Source organism: Rhinoderma darwinii, chromosome 5 (genome assembly GCF_050947455.1).
Source record: "Rhinoderma darwinii isolate aRhiDar2 chromosome 5, aRhiDar2.hap1, whole genome shotgun sequence".
Lineage (NCBI taxonomy): Eukaryota > Metazoa > Chordata > Amphibia > Anura > Rhinodermatidae > Rhinoderma > Rhinoderma darwinii.
In genome coordinates, this window is record NC_134691.1 from 150,505,526 (window position 1) to 150,529,513 (window position 23,988).

A 23,988-nucleotide genomic window follows, 5' to 3' on the forward strand; every position below is an offset into this window, starting at 1 on the left:
GCTGCCATCGCCGGCCTGCTACGCGATAGCGGCCGGCGATGGTGACTATGGCAACCGGACACCAAACAATGGCGTCCGGCTATGCCATAGACGGAAGCCTAGTGGGTCCTGACAACGTCAGGACCCACTATGCTTGCTGTCAGTGAGTAGCTGACAGTTCTAATACACTGCACTACGCATGTAGTGCAGTGTATTAGAATAGCGATCAGGGCCTCCTGCCCTCATGTCCCCTAATGGGACAAAGTAATAAAGTTAAAAAAAAGTTAAAAAAAGATGTGTAAAAATAAGAAAATAAAAGATTTAAAAGTAATAAAAGTAAAAATCCCCCTTTTTCCCTTATCAGTCCTTTATTATTAATAAAAATATATAAACAAATAAACTATACATAATTGGTATTGCCGCGTCCGTAACGGCCTGAACTACAAAATTATTCCGTTATTTATCCCGCACGGTGAACGCCGTAAAAGAAAATAATAATAAACCGAACCACAATCACAATTCTTTGGTCACTTCACCTCCCAAAAAATGGAATAAAAAGAGATCAAAAAGTCGCATGTACCTAAAAATGGTACTGATCGAAACTACAGTTCGTTACGCAAAAAATAAGTCCTCGCACGGCTTTATTGATTGAAAAATAAAACAGTTATGGCTCTTAGAATAAGGTAACACAAAAAGTAAATGATTGTTTACAAAACGTATTTTATTGTGCAAACGCCATAAGACATAAAAAAAAAACTATAAACATCTGGTATCGCCGTAATCGTATCGCCCCGCAGAATAAAGTGAATATGTCATTTATGGCGCACGGTGAACGCTGTAAAAAAAAAAACGAAAAAAAAAACAATAGTACAATTGCGTTTTTTTAGTCACCACGCCACCTAAAAATAGAATAAAAACTGATCAAAAAGCCGCATGCACCCCAAGAAAACTACAATGGATTCCTCAAGGGGTGTAGTTTACAAATTGGGGTCACTTTTGGGGGGTTCCCAATGTTTTGGCACCACAAGACCTCTTCAAACCGGACATGGTGCCTAATAAAAAAGAGGCTTCAAAATCCACTAGGTGCTCCTTTGCTTCGGAGGCCGGTGCTTCAGTCCATTACCGCACTAGGGCCACATGTGGGATATTTCTCAAAACTACAGAATCTGGGCAATACATATTAAGTTGCGTTTCACTGATCAATCCTTTTGTGTTATAAAAAAAATGGTATAAAGAGGATTTTCAGTCAAAAAAAAAATGTAAATTTCACCTCTACTTTGCTCTAAATTTTTGTGAAACACCTAAAGGGTTCATCAACTTTCTAAATGCTGTTGTGAATACTTTGAGGGGTCTAGTTTCTAAAATGGGGTATTTGATAGGGGTTTCTAATATATGGGCCCCTCAAAGCAACTTCAGAACTGAACTGGAACCTAAAAAAATAAATAAATGAGGCAATACTTCGCTTCTTACATTATACTGATAATGAGCCGTGCCCATCCCGAGATGACCCCAGTTTTGACCGTTTGTATAAACGGAGACCCCTATTAGACCGTTTCAGTGCCCGGTCTTCCCAAGCATTCACCCCCGAGAAGTGTATTTCTATTGATGAGTCCCTGGTACATTTTAAAGGGAGGGTTCAATTTCGCGAGTACCTGCCGGGTAAGAGGGCAAGGTATGGCGTGAAGATGTATAAGCTGTGCGAGAGTGCATCAGGGTATACCTACAGGTTTAGGATATATGAAGGAAAGGCCACCCCCAAACCAGACTGCATCCTGGACTACAATAGGTACATGGGAGGGATGGACTTGTAAGATCAAGCCCTGAAGCCCTACAGCGCCATGCGGTGTGGTATAAGAAGCTGGCCGTGCACATCATACAGATGGCATTGTACAATGCGTACATGCTACGTCGATGTGCAGGCCAGACGGGAACTTTCCTGGAATTTCAAGAGGTGATTATCAAGAACCTAATCTTTAGGGACCAAGAAGGGGGGGCACCCAGTACTTCTGGAAGCGAGCCCACACGCATCGTACCAGGGCAACACTTTCCAGGAGAAGTTCCCCAAACTGGCAAGAAGGGAAAAAGTCAAAAGAGGTGCAAAGTCTGCTATAAGAGGGCGATAATGGATGACACAATATATCAGTGACACGTGTCCCGAATAACCAGAGCTCTGTATGAAAGTGTTTTAAAATGTATCATACATCCCTAGGTTTATAATTTACCCCAATTTTACTTACCCTGATGCACTCCGCACAGCTTATCCCCCCTCGTCTTTCCCCTCTGAGCCCTGCTGTGTGCCCAGGCAGCTGATAACAGCCACATGTAGGGTATTGCCATACCCGGGAGAACGCACATTACAGTTTATGGGGTGTAGGTCTCCGGTCAAAATGCTCACTACACCTCTAAATGAATGCCTTAAGGGTGTAGTTTTTAAAACGGGGTCACTTCTTGCGGGTTTCAACTGTACTGGTACCTCAGGGGCTTCTGCATACATGACTTCGCACTAGAAAATCGCCAGTAGGCCAAATGGTGGTCCTTTCCTTCTGAGCCCTCCCATGGGCCCAAACGGCAGTTTATCACAACAAATGGGGTATTGCGGCACTCAGAACAAATTGCGCAACAGAATGGGGTATTTTGTTTCTTGTGAAAATAAGAAATTTTCAGCCAAAACTACATATTATTTGAAAAAAATAATTTTGTTTTCATTCCCAGCCCAATTCAAATAAGTTCTGTGAAAAAACTATGGGGTCAAAATGGTCACAACACCCATAAATGAATTCCTTGAGGGGTGTAGTTTCCAAAATGGGGTCATTTGTGGTGGGTTTCTATTGCTTTGATACCTCTGGGGCTCTGCAAATGCGACATGGCACCCGAAAACCAATCCAGCAAAATCTGGACTCCAAAGAACACACAGCGCTCCTTTCCTTCTGAGCCCTCCCATGGGCCCAAACGGCAGTTTATCACCACAAATGGGGTATTGCCGCACTCAGGACAAATTGGGCAACAAAATGGAGTATTTTATTTCTTGTGCAAATAAGAATTTTTGAGCTAAAATGACATATTATTGGAAAAAATATATATTTTTTTAATTCCCAGCCCAATTCAAATAAGTTCTGTGAAGAAACTATGGAGTCTAAATGGTCACATTACCCATAAATGAATTCCTTGAGGGGTGTAGTTTCCAAAATGGGGTCACTTCTGGTGGGTTTCCATTGCTTTGATACCTCTGGGGCTCTGCAAATGCGACATGGCACCCGAAAACCAATCCAACAAAATCTGGACTCCAACAAACATATAGCGCTCCTTTCCTTCTGAGCCATCCCATGGGCCCAAACGGCAGTTTATTGCCACAAATGGGGTATTGATGCACTCAGGAGAAATTGGGCAACAAAATTGAGTATTTTGTTCCCTGTGAAAATAAGAAATGTTGGTAAAAAATTACATATTATTGGAAAAAATTTCATTTTTTTAATGTCACAGCCCAATTGAAATAGGTGCTGTGAAAAAACTGTGTGGTCAAAATGCTAACAACAACCATAAATGAAATCCTTGAGGGGTGTAGTTTCCAAAATGGGGTCACTTTTGGTGGGTTTCCATTGCTTTGATACCTCTGAGGCTCTGCAAATGCGACATGGCACCCGAAAACCAATCTAACAAAATCTGGACTCCAACAAACATATAGCGCTCCTTTCCTTCTGAGCCATCCCATGGGCCCAAACGGCAGTTTATTCCCACAAATGGGGTATTGCCACACTAAGGACAAATTGGGCAACAAAATGGGGTATTTTGTTCCCTGTGAAAATAAGAAATTTTGATCACAAATGACATTTTATTTGAAAAAATTAAATTTTTTTCATTTCAGAGCCCAATTCAAATACGTGCTGTGAAAAAACTGTGCGGTCAAAATGGTAACAACAACCCTAAATGAATTCCTTGAGGGGTGTAGTTTCCAAAATGGGGTCACTATTGGGGGATTCCCACTGTTTTGACACCTCAACACCTCTTCAAACCTGGCATGCTGCCTAAAATATATTCTAATAAAAAAGAGGCCTCAGAATGCACTAGGTGCTTCTTTGCTTCTAGGGCTTGTGTTTTAGTCCACGAGCGCAGTAGGGCCACATGTGGGACATTTCTAAAAACTGCAGAATCTGGACAATACATATTTAGTAGTGTTTCTCTGGTAAAACCTTCTTTGTTACAGAAAAAAAAATGAATAAAATTGAAATTCAGCACGAAAAATGAAATTTGCAAATTTCACCTCCACTTTGCTTTAATTCCTGTGAAATGCCTGAAGGGTTAAAAAACTTTCTAACTGCTGTTTTGAATACTTTGAGGGGTCTAGTTTTTAAAATGCGGTGTTTTATCAGGGTTTCTAATACATAGGCCCCTCAAAGCCACTTCAGAACTCAAGAGGTACCTTAAAAAAAAGGCTTTTGAAATTTTCTTAAAAATATGAGAAATTGCTGTTTATGTTCTAAGCCTTGTAACGTCCAAGAAAAATAAAAGAATGTTCAAAAAACGATGCCAATCTAAAGTAGACATATGGGAAATGTGAACTAGTAACTATTTTGGGTGGTATAACCGTCTGTTTTACAAGCAGATGCATTTAAATTCAGAAAAATGCAATTTTTTCAAAATTTTCTCTAAATTTTGCAATTTTTCACCAATAAACACTGAATATATCGACCAAATTTTACTACGAACATGAAGCCCAATGTGTCACGAGAAAACAATCTCAAAATCGCTTCGGTAGGTTTAAGCATTCCAACGTTATTACCACATAAAGTGAAATATGTCAGATTTGAAAAATGGGCTCTGAGCCTTAAGGCCAAAACAAGGCTGCGTCCTTAAGGGGTTAAGAACGGCTTTGTCACAATTCGCACTTCATTTTTTTGTACCTATAGCTATACATTTCATTATTTGGCTATTGCTGCATGGTAGTATTAAAGGATTTTATGGTGAGGTCATTCTTGAGATGGGTTGTTCGGTTAACCCTTGGGTGAATATAACATCTATACCTTACTGATGTTGCTCTCCGCATATGACCTTTTTATCCAGATTCTATACATTCATTGTTGTGATACCATGTATTGTTGCTATTTATCATTAACAAAGATTTCTATTTTTTACATTACATAATAGTTATATATATTTCTTTGGGTGCTATGTTGCCTGTGCTTTTGTGCTTATAGGTGGTCTACTAGTTTTGTAGGGAACCCCTTTTTTTTCTTTTGTTGAGGTTCTTTGTAGGTTCATACTATCAGTACACAGGCTAATGTACTGTCATATGCCAGTACATTAAAGTTTAAAAGTAAATACAAAAAAACTAAAGTAATGTTAGATAAAAAAAAACAACAACATTTTTTACAATAAACTTATGTCTCAATACAAAAAAGATACAAATATTCGATATAGTCGCGAACGTAACAACAAATTTATAACGTCATTTATGATGTTTACGCTGTAATAAAATAAAAAAACTTATTAAACTTATTAATGTGAGGCGCGAGGAATTATGAATTTTGAACCTCAATGTGACAAACATTAATAGTAATGAACCCCACCATGTACCTCACACATTAACCCAATGTTGTCAATTATGACTGAGGAACATGATAGGGTTAATTACTATTAATGTGAGGCACATGGAGGTTCAAAATTCATCACTCCACATGCCTCACATCAGAAAACAGAAGAACTTTTTTTTCTATTGTTGGCAAAGCATCATTTTGGTATCGAGTATTGCAATACTACACGAAGTATCGGTAACAAAGTCCAAATTCTGGTATCATGACAACCCTAAGTGGAGCGCAGATACTTTGTACAATACCCAAAAAACCTGGCCTGTGCATAAAGGATTATTCATTCACCCCATTATTACATCATCCTATTATGCCCTGACGCACTCCTCCGAGCTTCCATATGCCCCCGACGCACTCCGCCCAGCTTCCATATGCCCCCGACGCACTCCGCCCAGCTTCCATATGCCCCCGACGCACTCCGCCCAGCTTCCATATACCCCCGACGCACTCCGCCCAGCTTCCATATACCCCCGACGCACTCCGCCCAGCTTCCATATACCCCCGACGCACTCCGCCCAGCTTCCATATACCCCCGACGCACTCCGCCCAGCTTCCATATACCCCCGACGCACTCCGCCCAGCTTCCATATACCCCCGACGCACTCCGCCCAGCTTCCATATACCCCCGACGCACTCCGCCCAGCTTCCATATACCCCCGACGCACTCCGCCCAGCTTCCATATACCCCCGACGCACTCCGCCCAGCTTCCATATACCCCCGACGCACTCCGCCCAGCTTCCATATACCCCCGACGCACTCCGCCCAGCTTCCATATACCCCCGACGCACTCCGCCCAGCTTCCATATACCCCCGACGCACTCCGCCCAGCTTCCATATACCCCCGACGCACTCCGCCCAGCTTCCATATACCCCCGACGCACTCCGCCCAGCTTCCATATACCCCCGACGCACTCCGCCCAGCTTCCATATACCCCCGACGCACTCCGCCCAGCTTCCATATACCCCCGACGCACTCCGCCCAGCTTCCATATACCCCCGACGCACTCCGCCCAGCTTCCATATACCCCCGACGCACTCCGCCCAGCTTCCATATACCCCCGACGCACTCCGCCCAGCTTCCATATACCCCCGACGCACTCCGCCCAGCTTCCATATACCCCCGACGCACTCCGCCCAGCTTCCATATACCCCCGACGCACTCCGCCCAGCTTCCATATACCCCCGACGCACTCCGCCCAGCTTCCATATACCCCCGACGTACTCCGCCCAGCTTCCATATACCCCGACGTACTCCGCACAGCTTACATATACCCGAATGTACTCCGCACAGTTTACATATACCCCGATGTAATCCGCACAGTTTACATATACCCCGATGAAATCCGCACAGCTTACATATCCCCCGATGTACTTCGCACAGCTTACATATCCCCCGATGAAATCCGCACAGCTTACATATCCCCCGATGTACTTCACACAGCTTACATATACCCCGATGAAATCCGCACAGCTTACATATCCCCCGATGTACTTCGCACAGCTTACATATACCCCGATGCACTTCGCACACCTTACATATACCCCGAAAAAATTACTTTTTAGTGCAAGCAATATTGAAAATAAATTTGACGGCCTAATTCCAATACATTCTGCAAAAGACCTATGGGGTCTAAATGCTCACTATACCCCTAGATTCCTTAAGGTGTGTTGTTTCCCAAATGGGGTCACTCTTGGGGGGGTCCCTACTGTTTTAGCCCCGCAGTTTTTGAAATGTAACATGGCACCCAAAAACCATTCCAGCTAAATTTTAACTCCATCCCTTCTGAGCCCTGCCGTGTGTCCAAACAGCAGTTTATGACCACTTTTGGGGTATTGCCATAATCGGTAGAAATTGCTTTTCAAACTTTGGGGTGCTTTTTACCTTTTATTCCTTGTAAAAATTGAAAATGTTCATGTTTTATCGGCAAAAATGTAGCTTTTCAAGTTCATGGCCTAATTCCACTAAATTCGGCAAAAAACCTGTGGGGTCAAAATGCTCCCTGTACCCCTAGATAAATTTCTTCAGGGGTGTAATTTCCCAAATTGGGTCACTTGAGGGTTTCCAATGATTTGGTCTCGCAGGGGCTTTGCAAATGTGACATTGTGCCGCAAAGCATTCTAGCAAAATTTGAGCTCCAAAAGCCAAATGGTGCTCCTCCCCTTTGAAACCCTGCCGAGGATCCAAACAGTTTGTCACATATGGGGTATTGCTGTGCTTAGAAGAGGTTGCTTTTCAAATGTTGGGGTGTTTTGCCCTTTATGCCTTGTAAAGATTGAAAATTTCTACGTGTTACTGGAAAAAAAATTTAGATTTTTATTTTCATAACCTCATTCCACAAAAAAATTCAGTAAAAAAAAAATCTGTGGGATCAAAATGCTCACTATACCCCCTTGATAAAATTCCTTGAGGGGCGTAGTTTGCCAAATGGTGTCTTTTTGGGAGTATTTCCACTGTTTTGGCCCCACAAGACCTCTTCAAACCGGACAGTGCCTAAAATATATTCTAATAAAAAGAAGGCCCCGAAATCCACTAGGTGCGCCTTTGCTTATGCACTGAAACATCGGCCTCAGAAGCACACCAGGGCCACATGTGGGATATTTCTAAAAACTGCAGAATCTGGGCAATACATTTTGAGTTGCGTTTCTCTGGTAAAACCATATGTGTTCTAGAAAAAAAAAGGGATACATTTCACCCCTACTTTCTTTAATTCTTGTGAAACACCTAAAAGGTTAAGAAACTTTCTAAATGCTGTTATGAATACTTTGAGGGGTGCAGTTTTTAAAATTGGGTGATTTATGGGGGCTTGCATTGTATGGACCCCTCAAAGCCACTTCACATAAAATATCTGGTCCCTGAAAAAATAGCCTTGTGAAATTTTCTTGAATACTTAAGAAACAGTTGCTAAAGTTCTAAGCCTTGTAACATCCTAGAAAAATGAAATAACTTTCAAAAAACGATGCAAACCTAAAATTAGACATATGGGATGTGTGAAATAGTAATACCACACAAAATAGTTACTACCGGTTTTACAAGCAGGTAGATATAAATTTAGAAAAGCGCTAATTTTTGCAAATTTTCTCTTGGTGTTTTTCACAAATAAACATTGAATTTATTGACCAAATATTTTCACTAACAAAAGTACAATGTGTCACAAGAAAACAATGTCAGAATAGTTTGGATAGGTAAAAGCATTAAAAAATTATTACCACATAAATCGGCTTAGTCTTTAAGGCCAAAACAGACTGTGTCCTGAAGGGGTTAATGGAAAAAACGGGCAATGCAAGATGCAATATTCTTCTTTACTAACGGACTGCCCTCACACACATTAAAATGACAGAGGTTTCAACCAACTTTAATGTGTATGGCCATTTTAAAGCACTTAAGAGCGAAGTCAGTGTATTGGCACATCCATTTATTATTTGTGCCATTTGGTACTATACATAACATTGTATAGCAAACTTTAATATGAATATTTAAAATGTGCAATTCTCAGACTTCATATCAAATCAAAGAATACATTTTCCTTATTACTAAAATAATATACATAGGATATATAGAGAACATTATTAGATCGCCTGATATGTACCTGCTGGATGAAGCCAAAGGAATTAAAAGGTTCTCCTCTACAGCAGATACCTGGGACACAAAAGCATACTTTATTTGTTGGGATAAACACAAAAAACAAACATTTTACTGAATACTTTTACTACATATACGTTAGTACATCAACTTGCCTTTATTTCTGCTGTATTACATTTTCCAGGCTAGGAGTCATATGCTAATTAGTTGACACAACTAAACTCCTCCCAGAGTGGCAAACATGTAAAAATGGTAGTTAGACCTATGAAAAAGGTAACATTCAGACAGCCGCATATTTAGCGACAAGAATGTGATCAGATCCCAATAGGACAAAGTAGGGAAACCAGTGAATGCTTTACCTTCTGTTTTTAAACGGCCACTAAGTTTAGGAACCACTTCGTCTGAAATCATAGTATATTTGATCCTGAACAAAACTGCAAATCACCGATTAAAAATGTTTACTTTTTCACTCAAAAAACCTGTTTGAAACCCCAGCCACTATGGGGTTACTTCTTTGTAATTTCCTGTCCACTCACTGTTGCTAAGGTAAACTTTAGCAGCAAGAATGCCGAGATGGAATGTAAGCTCACTGTGAGAGACTGAGGCTGGGGGGGTCTCACTTCAAATAGCAATAGGGCATTGGTTCTGGTGGCATATGAAAAGTTTCCTATGTCACATGAATCCCAGTTCTAGCTGTGACACAACCGGAGGTATCACCACTTAAATACACAGTTGGGAATGGGAAATGTATATGCATAAAAGTATACAGCTTCCATTCCAGACTGAGCTTTCAACTGGCGATATTGCCAGTTCTGTTACAGCTAGAATTGCAATCCCAGTGGAACATGAAAGATGAATCTCAGCTTTCATATGCCACCAGAACACGCGATTAGTGAGGCATCAGTCTGTAGCCATGTGAGCAGTGCCTTTAAGTTGGTGATAAAAATTTGCTGTCAAAAAGAAAATAATTGTGAGTGAGTAGGAATTTAAGTAGTGATAGGGCGAAACTATTATGTGCCTGAAACTGGGTCCCTTTAGTGTTTAGAAAGTGTTGCACAGCATTGAGGCCCAGGTCATGCTTAATGTTGGTATACAGTGACTCAACATCAATGCTGGCAATTAACTCCTTAACGCCGAAGGACGGATATATCCGTCCTCAGCAGCTGCTAGTTTGCGCAGGAGGACGGATATATCCGTCCTGTGATGGCGCAGGTACTGCCACTGTACCCACGCGATCAGCGGCAGGAGCACGGCTGTTATACACAGCCTGGCTCCTGCTGCAACTGCCGGAATCGAAGCGCGCTCCGATTCCGGCAGTTTAACCCATTAAATGCCGCTGTCAATAGTGACGGCGGCATCTAATGTGTTTGACAGAGGGAGGGAGCTCCCTCTGTCACCTGATCGGCGCCCCCGCAAACAAATCGTGGTTCGCCGTCGGGTTTCCATGACAGCCGGGGGTCTAACAAAGACCCCCAGGTCTGTCTTCAGCAACTGCCTGTTAGGCGATGCCGGAGGCATGACCTAACAGGTTGCCTGTCAGTTTTACACTGACAGGCAATAATGCTTTTGTATACGAAGTATACCAAAGCATTATATATGCGATCGGCACATCGCATAGTGAAGTCCCCTGGTGGGACTTTAAAAAAAAAAAATGTCAATTAGTTAAATAAAGTTTGTGGAAAAAAATAAAAAATAATTACAGTCAAAATCAAATAAAACTACTTTTTTTGCCCAAAAAGTGGTTTTATTCAGTAAAAGTGTCAAAACAAATAACACATACAGTGAAGGAAATAAGTATTTGATCCCTTGCTGATTTTGTAAGTTTGCCCACTGTCAAACTCATGAACAGTCTAGAATTTTTAGGCTAGATTAATTTTACCAGTGAGAGATAGATTATATAAAAAAAAAAAAAACTGAAAATCACAGTCAAAATTATATATATTTATTTGCATTGTGCACAGAAAAATAAGTATTTGATCCCCTACCAACCATTAAGAGTTCCGCCTCCTCCAGACCAGTTACACGCTCCAAATCAACTTGGTGCCTGCATTAAAGACAGCTGTCTTACATGGTCACCTGTATAAAAGACTCCTGTCCACAGACTCAATCAGTCTGACTAACCTCTACAACATGGGCAAGACCAAAGAGCTTTCTAAGGATGTCAGGGACAAGATCATAGACCTGCACAAGGCTGGAATGGGCTACAAAACCATAAGTAAGACGCTGGGTGAGAAGGAGACAACTGTTGGTGCAATAGTAAGAAAATGGAAGACATACAAAATGACTGTCAATCGACATGGATCTGGGGCTCCATGCAAAATCTCACTGCGTGGGGTATCCTTGATCCTGAGGAAGGTGAGAGCTCAGCCGAAAACTACACGGGGGGAACTTGTTAATGATCTCAAGGCAGCTGGGACCACAGTCACCAAGAAAACCATTGGTAACACATTACGCCGTAATGGATTAAAATCCTGCAGTGCCCGCAAGGTCCCCCTGCTCAAGAAGGCACATGTACAGGCCCGTCTGAAGTTTGCAAATGAACATCTGGATGATTCTGAGAGTGATTGGGAGAAGGTGCTGTGGTCAGATGAGACTAAAATTGAGCTCTTTGGCATTAACTCAACTCGCCGTGTTTGGAGGAAGAGAAATGCTGCCTATGACCCAAAGAACACCGTCCCCACTGTCAAGCATGGAGGTGGAAACATTATGTTTTGGGGGTGTTTCTCTGCTAAGGGCACAGGACTACTTCACCGCATCAATGGGAGAATGGATGGAGCCATGTACCGTCAAATCCTGAGTGACAACCTCCTTCCCTCCACCAGGACATTAAAAATGGCTCGTGGCTGGGTCTTCCAGCACGACAATGACGCGAAACATACAGCCAAGGCAACAAAGGAGTGGCTCAAAAAGAAGAACATTAAGGTCATGGAGTAGCCTAGCCAGTCTCCAGACCTTAATCCCATCGAAAACTTATGGAGGGAGCTGAAGATCCGAGTTGCCAAGCGACAGCCTCGAAATCTTAATGATTTACAGATGATCTGCAAAGAGGAGTGGGCCAAAATTCCATCTAACATGTGTGCAAACCTCATCATCAACTACAAAAAACGTCTGACTGCTGTGCTTGCCAACAAGGGTTTTGCCACCAAGTATTAAAGGGAATGTGTCGCCCGAAAAACATGTTTTTTTTTTAAAAATTAAACATTTAGTGTGTGGGTGATTAAACATTGTTCAAATTTTTTTTATTTTTTTCGCGAGCCAGGAAATATTATAAATTTTTTCTAATTTATAATACTACCCATTTTTGGTCACTAGATGGAGCTAGTTCCCAAAATTGCAGCATTGCAACATTGGGTTAAAAGCCCTCGCTCTAGTGAGCTCTCAGCATCCCCCCCTCCTTTATCCTGGCTAGTGCCGGGATAAACGAGGGGTTTGAAAGGTTTAACCTCCTACACTGTGTGTCGCCATTTTTTGAGGTAACCCACAGTGTAGTAGGTTTACATACAGTAGTAAACACACACAAACACTAACATACATTGAAATCTCTTACCTGCTCCTGTAATATTACTGTCCGGCCGCGACTTCCGGTCCACAGGAAAATGGCGCCGGACGGCGCCAATTTCGAATAGGACTGTGTGGGAGCGGCGCATGCGCAGTTCCCACACAGACGCCGTACACGGCAGTCAATGGGACGGGAGCCGTTCGTCGTCCCTATGGGACTGTGGCTGCCGTATTCCATGTCTGTGTGTGTCGTTAATCGACACACAGAAATGGAACAAAAAATGGCAGCCCCCATAGGGAAGAAAAAGTGTAAAAATAAGAAAAAGTAAAACACAAACACACAAATGAATATAAACGTTTTTAATAAAGCACTAACATCTTTAACCCCTTCCCTCTTTAGCCACTTTTGACCTTCCTGACAGAGCCTCATTTTTCAAATCTGACATGTGTCACTTTATGTGGTAATAACTCCGGAATGCTTTCACCTATCCAAGCGATTCTGAGATTGTTTTCTCGTGACACATTAGACTTTATGTTACTGGCAAAATTTGCTCGATATGTTCAGTATTTAATTGTGAAAAACACCAAAAATTAGCGAAAAATTGCAAAAATTAGCATTTTTCTCAATTTAAATGTATCTGCTTGTAAGACAGGCAGTTATAACACACAAAATTGTTGCTAATTAACATCACCCATATGTCTACTTTAGATTGGCATCGTTTTTTGAACATCCTTTTATTTTTCTATGACCTCACAAGGCTTAGAACTTTAGCAGCAATTTCTCACATTTTCAAGAAAATTTCAAAAGGCTATTTTTACAGGGGCCAGTTCAGTTGTGAAGTGGTTTTGAGGGCCTTATATATTAGAAACCCCAAAAAAGTCACCCCATTTTAAAAACTTCACCCCTCAAAGTATTCAAAACAGCATTTAGAAAATGTCTTAACCCTTTGCTTTAATTCCTGTGAAATGTGTAAAGTAGAGGTGAAATTTACAAATTTCATATTTTTCTGCAGAAATACATTTTGAATACAATTTTTTTTATAAAACAGAAGGTTTTACCAGAGAAATGCAACTCAATATTTGTTGCCCAGTTTCTGCAGTTTTAGGAAATATCCCACATGTGGCCGTAGCGTGCTACTGGACTGAAGCACCGGCCTCAGAAGCAAAGGAGCACCTAGTGGATTTTGGGGCCTTATTTTTGTTAGAATATATTTTAGGCACCATGTCAGGTTTGAAGGGCTCTTGCGGTGCCAAAACAGTCAAAATCAACCAAAAGTGACCCCATCTGGGAAACTAGACACCTCAAGGAAATTATCTAGGGGTGTAGTGAGCATTTTGACCGCACAGGTTTTTTACAGAAATTATTGGAAGTAGGCCGTGAAAATTAAAATCAACATTTCTTCAAAGAAAATGTAGGTTTAGCGATTTTTTTTCCCATTTCCACAAGGACTAAAGGAGAAAAAGCACCGCAAAATTTGTAAAGCAATTTCTCCCGAGTAAAACAATACCTCACATGTGGTAATAAACGGTTGTTTGGAGACACGGCGTGGCTGAGAAGGGAAAGAGTGCTATTTGGCTTTTGGAGTTCACATTTAGCAGGAATGGTTTGCGGAGGCCATGTCACATTTACAAAGCCCCTGAGGTGACAAAACAGTGGAAACCCCAAACAAGTGACCCCATTTTGGAAACTATACCCCTTGAGGAAATTATCTAGGGGTATAGTGAGCATTTTCACCCCACAGGTTTTTTGCAGAAATTTTTGCAAGTAGGCTGTGAAAATGAAAATCTAAATGTTTTCAAATAAAATGTAGGTTTAGCTAATTTTTTTTCATTTCCACAAGGACTAAAGGAGAAAAAGCACCATAAAATTTGTAAAGAAATTTCTCCCGAGTAAAACAATACCCCACATGTGGTAATAAACGGCTGTTTGGACACACGGCGAGGCTGAGAAGGGAAAGAGCGCTATTTGGCTTTTGGAGTTCACATTTAGCTGGAATGGTTTTCGGAGGCCATGTCACATTTACAAAGCCCCTGAGGGGATAAAACAGTGGAAACCCCCCACAAGTGACCCCATTTTGGAAACTACACCCATTGAGGAAATTATCTAGGGGTATAGTGAGCGATTTGACACCACAGTTTTTTTGCAGAAATTATTGGAAGTAGGCCCTGAAAATAATAATCTACATTTTTTCAAAGAAAATGTAGGTTTAGCTAATTTTTTCTCATTTCCAGAAGGACTGAAGGAGAAAAAGCACCACAAAATTTGTAAAGCAATTTCTCCCGAGTAAAACAATACCCCACATGTGGTAATAAACGGCTGTTTAGACACACGGCAGGGCTTAGAAGGGAAAGAGCACTATTTGGCTTTTTGAGATCACATTTAGCAGGAATGATTTGCGGAGGCCAGGTCACATTTGCAAAGCCCCTGAGGGGACAAAACAATGAAAACGCCCAAAAAGGGACTCCATTTAGGAAACTACACCTCTTGAGGAATGCATCTAGGGGTGTAGTGAGCATTTTGACCCCACAGATGTTTCATAGAATTTATTAGAATTAGGCAGTGAAAATAAAAACAGTCCTTTTTCTTCAATAAGACGTAGCTTTAGCGCAAATTTTTTCATTTTCTCAACAAATAAAGGAAAAAAAGAACCCAACATTTGTAAAGCTATTTCTCCCGAGTACGGCAATACCCCATATGTGGTCATAAACTGCTGTTTGGGCAAACCGCAGGGCTCAGATGGGAAGGACCGCCATTTGGAGTGCAGATGTTGCTGGATTGGTTTCTGGGCACCTGTGGGCCCAAAACAGTGGAAACCCCCCAGAAGTGACCCCATTTTGGAAACTACACCCCTCAATGCATTTACCAAGGGGTGTAGTAAGCATTTTAACCCTGCAGGTGTTTTGTAGAAATTAGTGTTCACTCGATGTTGCAGAGTGAAAATGGGATTTTTTTCCATAGATATGCCAATATGTGGTGCCCGGCTTGTGCCACCATAACAAGACAGCTCTCTAATTATTATGCGGTGTTTCCCGGTTTTAGAAACACCCTACATGGGGCACTAATCTTTTGTCTGGACATATGACAGGGCTCAGAAGTGAAGAGTACTATGCGGAGTGGAGGCCTAATTTGGCGATTTACAAAGTATTGGTTCACAACTGCAGACGCTCAGATGTGAAATAATAAAAAGAAACCCCTGAGAAGTGACCCCCATTATGGAACTGCACCCCTCAAGGCATTTATTAAGGGGTGTAGTGAGCATTTTCACCCCACAGGTCTTTTCCATAAATGAATGCGCTGTGGATGGTGCAAATTAAAAATGTATATTTTTCCCTAGATATGCCATTCAGTGGCAAATATGTCATGCCCAGCTTATGACGCTGGAGACACACACCCCAAAAATTGTTAAAAGGGTTCTCCCGGGTATGACGATGCCATATATGTTGAAGGAAACTGCTGTTTGGGGACGCTGCAGGGTTCAGGGCCGAGGGAGCACCATTTGGCTTTTGGAGAGCAGATTTTGCTTGGCACTATATTTGTTTGAGTATTGCTGGTGTTTTATAATGTGGGGGTACATGTAAGCGGGGCGGAGTATATAAGGCGCATAGTCAGGTGGTATAAAAAAATAAAAATAATCCATAGATGTGTGTTACGCTGTGAAGCAATCCTTTCTGCACAGGCCGGTGTCGCACTGATAAATGGTGTCATTTCTTATCCCCCTTTTGGTCCACACTCCGCGCCTTTGTAGTTTGGGGAATTTTGCTGGGAAAGTGTTGTCCTGGTATAATACGGGCACCGTCGCTTCCAGCGGATATGTTTGGGCCCTCCCCTTCCTGGTTCCCTAATTTTAGGTCCTTGATAAATCGCCTCTTGAAACAGAAGAAATGTTCCCCTCGGGCACAACTGCATATTTTTTTATTTCCTGACTTATTGGAGCCATAACTAATTTTATTTTTCATAGACGTAGCGGTATGAGGGCTGGTTTGTTGCGGGACGAGCTGTAGTTATTATTGGTACCATTTTGGGGTACATGCGACTTTTTGATCACCTTTTATCCTATTTTTTGGGATGCCAGGTAAACAAAAAAACGCAATTCTGGCACAGCTTTTTTCGTTTTTTTTATACAGCGTTCACCATGCGTTATAAATTACATGTCAACTTTATTCTGCGGGTCAGTACGATTCCGGCGATACCTAATTTATAGCACTTTTTTATGTTTTAAAACTTTTTGCACAATAAAATTACTTTTGTAAAAAGAATGTATTTTTTCTGTCGCCAAGTTGTGAGAACCATAACTTTTTAATTTTATTGTCGACGGAGGTGTATGAGGGCTTGTTTTTTGCGGGACGAGCTATAGTTTTTATAGGTACCATTTTTGGATACGTGCGACTTTTTGATCACTTTTTATTGTAATATTTGTAGGGCAAAGTGACCAAAAAACAGAAACTCTGGTAACGTTTTTTACGGGTTTTTTTTACGCTGTTCACCGCGTGCAATAAATAATATAATATTTTGATACCTCCGGTCGTTACGGTCGTGGCGATACCAAATACATATGGTTTATTATTATTTTTCAATAATAAAGGACTTGATAAGAGTAAAAGGGGGATTGTGTTTTATTTGATTACTTGAAACTTTTATTGTTTTCAAACTTTTATTTTTTGCACTTTTTTTTACACTTTTTTATACTTTTTTTACACTTTTTCTCAAGTCCCACTAGGGGACTTGAAGGTCCAACGGTCAGATTTTTTTTTTTCTAATACATTGCACTACCTATGTAGTGCAATGTATTAGATCTGTCAGTCATTCACTGACAGCAAGCCGTTTAGGCTTCGCCTCCCGGCGGGGCCTAAATCGGCTTCCGTAATGGCAGAGCAGGAGACCATTGTGTCTCCTGTTGCCATAACAGCAGTCGCCAGTCCCGATTGCCTGTCAGGGCTGGCGATCTGCTTGTAACCGCTACGATGCAGCAATCGCTTTCGATTGCTGAATCGAAGGGGTTAATGGCAGGGATCGGAGCTAGCTCCGGTTCCTGCCGTTACAGGTGGATGTCAGCTGTACAGTACAGCTGACCTCCACCGCTGATGACGCCGGATCAGCTCCTGACCCGGCGCCATCTTGCCGGCAGCTACGGAAGCCGATCAGGCTCCGCCGCCGGGCGGATCTTGACCGGCTTCGGTGCTAGGCAGACCGGGAGGCCAGTATTAGGCCTCCGGTTGCCATTGCAGCCACCGGAACCCCGGCAATTTCATTGCTGGGGCTCCGATGAGCTGCAAACACCTTAAGTGCAGCGATCGCGTTTGAGCGCTGCACTTAAGGGGTTAATGGCGGGGATCGAAGCTAATTTCGGTCCCCGCCGTTACAGTCGGATGTCAGCTGTAAGATACAGCTGAGATCCGACGATGACGGTACCGACTCAGCTTCTGAGCCGGTGCCAAACGTTTGACGTACATGTACGGCATTTTGCGGGAAGTCAATGCTTTCCATGACGTACATGTACGTCAAATGTCGGGAAGGGGTTAACATATAAAAAAATAATTTGTGATGACACTGTTCCTTTAAGTCTTGTTTGCCAAAAGGGATCAAATACTTATTTCTCTGTGCACAATGCAAATAAATATATATAATTTTGACTATGTGATTTTCTGTTTTTTTTTTTTAATATATAATCTATCTCTCACTGGTAAAATTCACCTAGCCTAAAAATTCTAGACTGTTCATGACTTTGACAGTGGGCAAACTTACAAAATCAGCAAGGGATTAAATACTTATTTCCTTCACTGTATATGATATCCCCGCGATCGTAACAACTTGACCAATAAAATGAACACATTAATTAAACCGCCGAATGAACGGCGTCCAAAAAAAACGCAAAAAAAACCCAGCAAAATGCTCTTTTCTCCCATTCTTCCCATAAAAAATAAAATAAAAGTTAATCTATAAGTCCTATGTACCCCAAAATAGTACTAATGAAAACTACACATTGGCCCGTAAAAAACAAGCCCACATACGGCCACATCAACGGAAAAATAAAAAAATGACGGCTCTTGGAACGCGGCGATGGAAAAACAAGTAATTTTTTTCTAAAAGGGTCTTTATTGTGTAAACGTAGGAAAACATATAAAACTTTTACATATTTGGTATCCCCGTAATCGTGCCGACCCATAGAATAAAGTTAACATGTTATTTACGCTGCATAGTAAACAGCGTAAATTTATAACGTGAAAATTAATGCTGGAATAGCTGCTTATTTTGAATTCTCTCCTAAAATAAAGTTAATAAAAGTTAATCAATATATTGAAAGCATCTAAAAATGGTACAATTACAAAATACAACTCGTCCCGCAAAAAACAAGCCCTTATACAGCTATGTCGACGGAATAAAAAAAAAGTTACAACTCTTGGAATGCGACCGTGAAAAAACAAAAAATAATCCTTGGTCATTAACGTGCAAAATGGCCCGGTCATTAAGGGGTTAAGGTGTGCGGAGAAACATTAATCTCCTGGATCCTAGTGAGGGTGTCCTTGGTGTCCCGTAGGAAGGAAGGCAGGGCTGTGACAAAGGGTGATAATATCTCATCCACATACATACTTATCCCCTGTGTTAAGTTGTCATTCCCCGAGACAATTGGTCTACCGGGTACCGGTGACACATCTTTATGAATTTTGGGCAAAGCATAGAATGTTGCCAACGTCGGGTTGGGATTGAACATTAACTTGAATTCTTCCAGAGAGATAAGGCCATTAGATTTGGCATCATTGAGTAAAGAGAGTAGCTCCAATAGATAGCAGTCAGTGGGATTTTTATCCAAGACAATATAAGTAGATGTATAGTCCAAAAGTCTATGGACCATGGTGACACAGTCCACTCGATTTAGAATGACAATGTTACCTCCCTTGTCAGAAGGCTTGATTATGATATCATTTTTGCCAAATTCATCCAGGGCAGTTCTTTCTAGTTTACTAAGATTACTTGAGGATTTGACTTTATATGTTTTTAGTTTACTCAGCTCAGCACTGACCATTTTAACTAAGAGGTCAATGTGTGCGTATTGTGAAAATGGTGGATTTAGTCGTGACCTAGGTTGTAGAGAGGAAAAGGGGCCTATGGCCATGGCTAATGCATACTCATTGGCTAAGTCTTCCAAGGCACGAAGCGTGTTGAGTTCAGTGTGACTTAGAGGGATGGTGTCGCCAATCTTAGTCTTAAAATATTTATGTAGAGCCAGTTTCCTTGCGAATAGATTAATGTCTTTAGTCCAGGTGAACTCATCAAAGACAGGTGTAGGGGTAAAGGATAAACCTTTTCTGGTATGTTATACGCATGCGCCGCCTGCGCGTACGGATTGGTTTATATGCACCTCTTCTTGATTGGCTAACCTAGACGCCAATCCTACGATAAAGAGGCTCGTCGCTGTTTATGGAATTCTATTGGTTCCCAGACAGGTGATTCCTGTGTGGGGCATGTCTGAGTTTTTAAATTACGAGGAAGCAGAGCACGCGCTCATAAGCCCCATTGTGATCCCCTGAGGACGCTGTACAGCGAAACATGTCGGGGGGGGGGGGGGGGTGTATATATATATATATATATATATATATATATAAAAATTTAACTGCTATGATATACTAGCCTTTATACGATCATGTACCGTGACACCAGCGTATGTTCAGCAGTCTGCAGCTGCTGACGTAGGCACTCACACTAACATTTTTCATACTCTATTAACCTGCCTCAGTCTGGCAGCGTCTACATAGAGCATCTGCTAGTTGCTTATAGCCACATTTTAACTCCTTGTGCCCTTGTTGTCCATCCTTGGACCTTTTACTAATATATCAATAAAAGTTATATCTTATTTACACTCAGTTGGTAGCTGGGAAAATGGTTTTCATTGTGCCTCTGGCACATTAATCTTTCTACATCTTTTAGGACCCCAAACGAAGGACAATATAAGCCTTTGAAGGTCTTTTAAATAGGGGACAGGTACATCTATTGGGAGAGTGCGAAAAATGTATATGATTCTGGGAAGAACCGTCATTTTTACAGCTGAATCCGACCAAACCAGGAAAGAGGCATGGAAGCCCAATGCAACAGGTCTGTCTTCAATTTTTGCTTGAGAGGGAGGAAGTTGATACAGAAGAAAGTGGAATAGCAGGGAGTGAGGTGAACCCCCGGATAGGAGATCTTGACTTCCCTCCATCTCAGCTCAAAGTTCAATTGGTTCATCTTGGCCATGGAATGAGGAATGCTAATTTTCAAAACCTCCGATTTATCATGGTTTACCTTCAAGCCCGAGACCTGAGAAAAGTGGTCCAAAACATGAGATTTAGGAGGGATGTAAGAGGGGATGACAAAACAAGTAAGATCTTATCCGCATAAAGTGCACATTTATGCGTCTGACCCCTAATCTCAACCCCTTTTAGATCGTTATTCGCCCTGATCAGGTGGGCCAGGGGCTCAATTGCCAAAACAAAAAGGATAGGGTATAGGGGGAACCACTGTCATTCCCCAGCCTATAGTTATACGATCTGAGAAAAATCCCTGGATCAAGACTTGGGCAGATGGAGCCGCAAAAAGACTGTACAAAAGGGTAATAAATTTATCTCTGAACCCCCAACGCCTCAGGACAAAAAATAAATAGTCCCAGGTCAGGGAATCGCAAGCCTTATGCAAATCCAAAGACAGGCACAGTGCTCCCGGTCTCTGTTCACATTAGGATGGAACGCAAACAAGGGATATAAGATCAATGATCCTTCAAGTCTGATCCGCCGCCTGTCTGTTTGGAACAAAACCCACCTGATCCGGGTGAATGTATGGTTTTAGAAAAGCAATAAGTATTGTGGCCAAGATTTTAGTGCGAATCTTCATGTCAAGATTAATTAAATGAAATTGGCCTGTAATTTTGACAAGAAGAGGGGTCTTTACCTGGTTTTGGGATTACCGAGATGTATGCCTTAAGGTCTTCAGGTCCAGGAAGACTACCATCCCTAAAAGCATTATAGAGGATGACCAAGTGAGGGGCCAAAATATCCGCAAATTTTTCATAATATAGATTAGAGAACCCATCTGGTGCTGGGGATTTAGCTGGTTTGAGGGATTTAAATCGCAGCCAGAACTTCCGGAAGCGCCATTTTTTTGTAACACAAAGTTTTACCAGAGAAACGCAACTCAACGTTTATTGCCCAGGTTCTGCAAATTTAGAAAATATCCCACATGTGGCCCTAGTGTGGTAATGTACTGAAGCACCGGCCTCAGAAGGTAAGGAGCAGCTAGACGATTTTGGGGCCTTTTTATTAGAATATATTTTAGGCACCATGTCAGATTTGAAGGGCTCTTGCGGTGCCAAAACAGTGGAAAACCCCCAAAAGTGACCCCATTTCAGAAACTATACACCTCTAGGAAAATATCTAGGTGTATAGTGAGCATTTTGACCCCACAGGTTTATTGCAGAAATTATTGGAAGTAGACCGTGAAAATAAAAACCTAAATGTTTTCAAAGAAAATGTAGGCTTAGCGAATTTCCACAAGGACTAAAGGAGAAAAAGCACCGCAACATTTGTAAAGCAATTTCTCCCGAGTAAAACAATATCCCACATGTTGTCATAAACGGCTGTTTGGACACACAGCAGGGTTTAGAAAGGAAAAAGCGCTATTTGGCTTTTGGTGCTCAAATTTAGTAGGAATGGTTTGCGGAGGCCATGTCACATTTGCAAAGCCCCAGAGGGGACAAGACAATGAAAACACCCAAAAAGTTACTCCATTTAGGAAACTACACCCCTTCAGGAATTCATCTACAATTTATTAGAATTGGGCAGTGAAAATAAAAACAATCCCTTTTCTTCTATAAGACGTAGCTTTAGCTCAAAATTTCTCATTTTCTCAACAAATAAAGGAATAAAAAGAACCCCAACATTTGTAAAGCAATTTCTACAAAGTACAGCAATACCCCATATGTGGTCAAACTGCTGTTTGGGCACACGGCAGGGCTCAGAAGGGAAGGAACGCCATTTGGCTTTTGGAGTGTAGATTTTGCTGGATTGGTTTCTGGGCGGCTGTGGGACCAAAACAGTGGAAACCATCCAGAAGTGACCATATTTTGGAAACTACACCCTCAAGGTATTCATCTAGATGTGTAGTGAGCATGTTAACCCCGCAGTGTTTTGTAGAAATTAGTGTGCACTCGATATTGCAGAGTGAAAATGGGATTTTTTTTTCCTTAGATATGCCAATATGTGGTGCCCAGCTTGTGCCACCATAACAAGACCGCTCTCTAATTATTATGCTCTGTTTCCCGGTTTTAGAAACACCCTACATGTGACCCAAACCTTTTGCCTGGACATTTGACAGGGCTCTGGAGTGAAAGAGTACCATGTAAAATTGAGGCCTAATTTGGCGATTTACAAAGTATTGGTTCACAATTGCAGGGCTCAGATGTGAAATAATAAAAGAAACCCCTGAGAAGTGACCCCATTTTGGAAACGACACCCCTCAAGGCATTTATTAAGGTGTGTAGTGAGTATTTTCACCCACAGGTCTTTTCCATAAATTAATGCTGGTGATGGTGCAAATTAAAAATTTATATTTTTCCCTAGATATGTCAGTTCAGTGGAAAATATGTCGTGCCCAGATTGTGCCACTGGGGAGACACTCCAAAAATTGTTGAAAGGGTTCTCCCGGGTATGGCGATGCCATATATGTGGAAGTAAACTGCTGTTTGGGCACGCTGTAGAGTTCAGAGGTGAGAGAGCGCCATTTGGCTTTTAGGGGGCGAATTTTGATTGGTAGTAGTTTTGTTTGAGTATTGCTGGTGTTTCTATTTATAATGTGGTGGCATATGTAAGCTGGGCAGAGTATATCAGGGGCATAGTCAGGTGGTATAATAATGGGGTAAAAAAAAAAAAAAAATGATCCATAGATGTGTGTTACGCTGTGAAGCAATCCTTTCTGCACAGGCCGGTGTCGCACTGATAAACGTCCTTCCTTTATCCCCTTTTTGGTCCACACTCTGCACCTTTTCAGTTTGGGGAATTTTGCTAGGAAAGTACTGGCCTGGTATAATACGGGCGCTATCTCTTCCAGTAGGTATGTTTGGGCCCTCCCCTTCCTGGTTCCCTAATATTAGGGCCTTGATAAATCACCTCTTGAAACAGAAGACATGTTCCTCTCGGACCTGTACAACTGCATATTTTTCTTTCCTGACTTATTGGAGCCTTAACGTATTTTATTTCTTCATAGACTAAGTGGTATGAGGCTGTTTTTTTGCGGGACAAGCTGTAGTTATTATTGGTACCATTTTGGGGTACATGCGACTTTTTGATCACTTTTTATCCTATTTTTTGGGAGGCCAGATAAC

At 41.6% G+C, this 23,988-nt stretch overlaps 1 protein-coding gene across 1 annotated transcript in view; it reads right to left on the reverse strand.

Moving 5' to 3' along the window:
* Positions 1-23,988, reverse strand: part of SYCP2L (synaptonemal complex protein 2 like) — a 344,080-nt gene that overhangs the window by 203,049 nt on the left and 117,043 nt on the right. Inside the window, exon 23 of the mRNA XM_075828429.1 lies at positions 9,150-9,199. Coding sequence (XP_075684544.1) covers positions 9,150-9,199 — 50 coding nt within the window. The remainder of the gene's footprint in view (positions 1-9,149; positions 9,200-23,988) is intronic.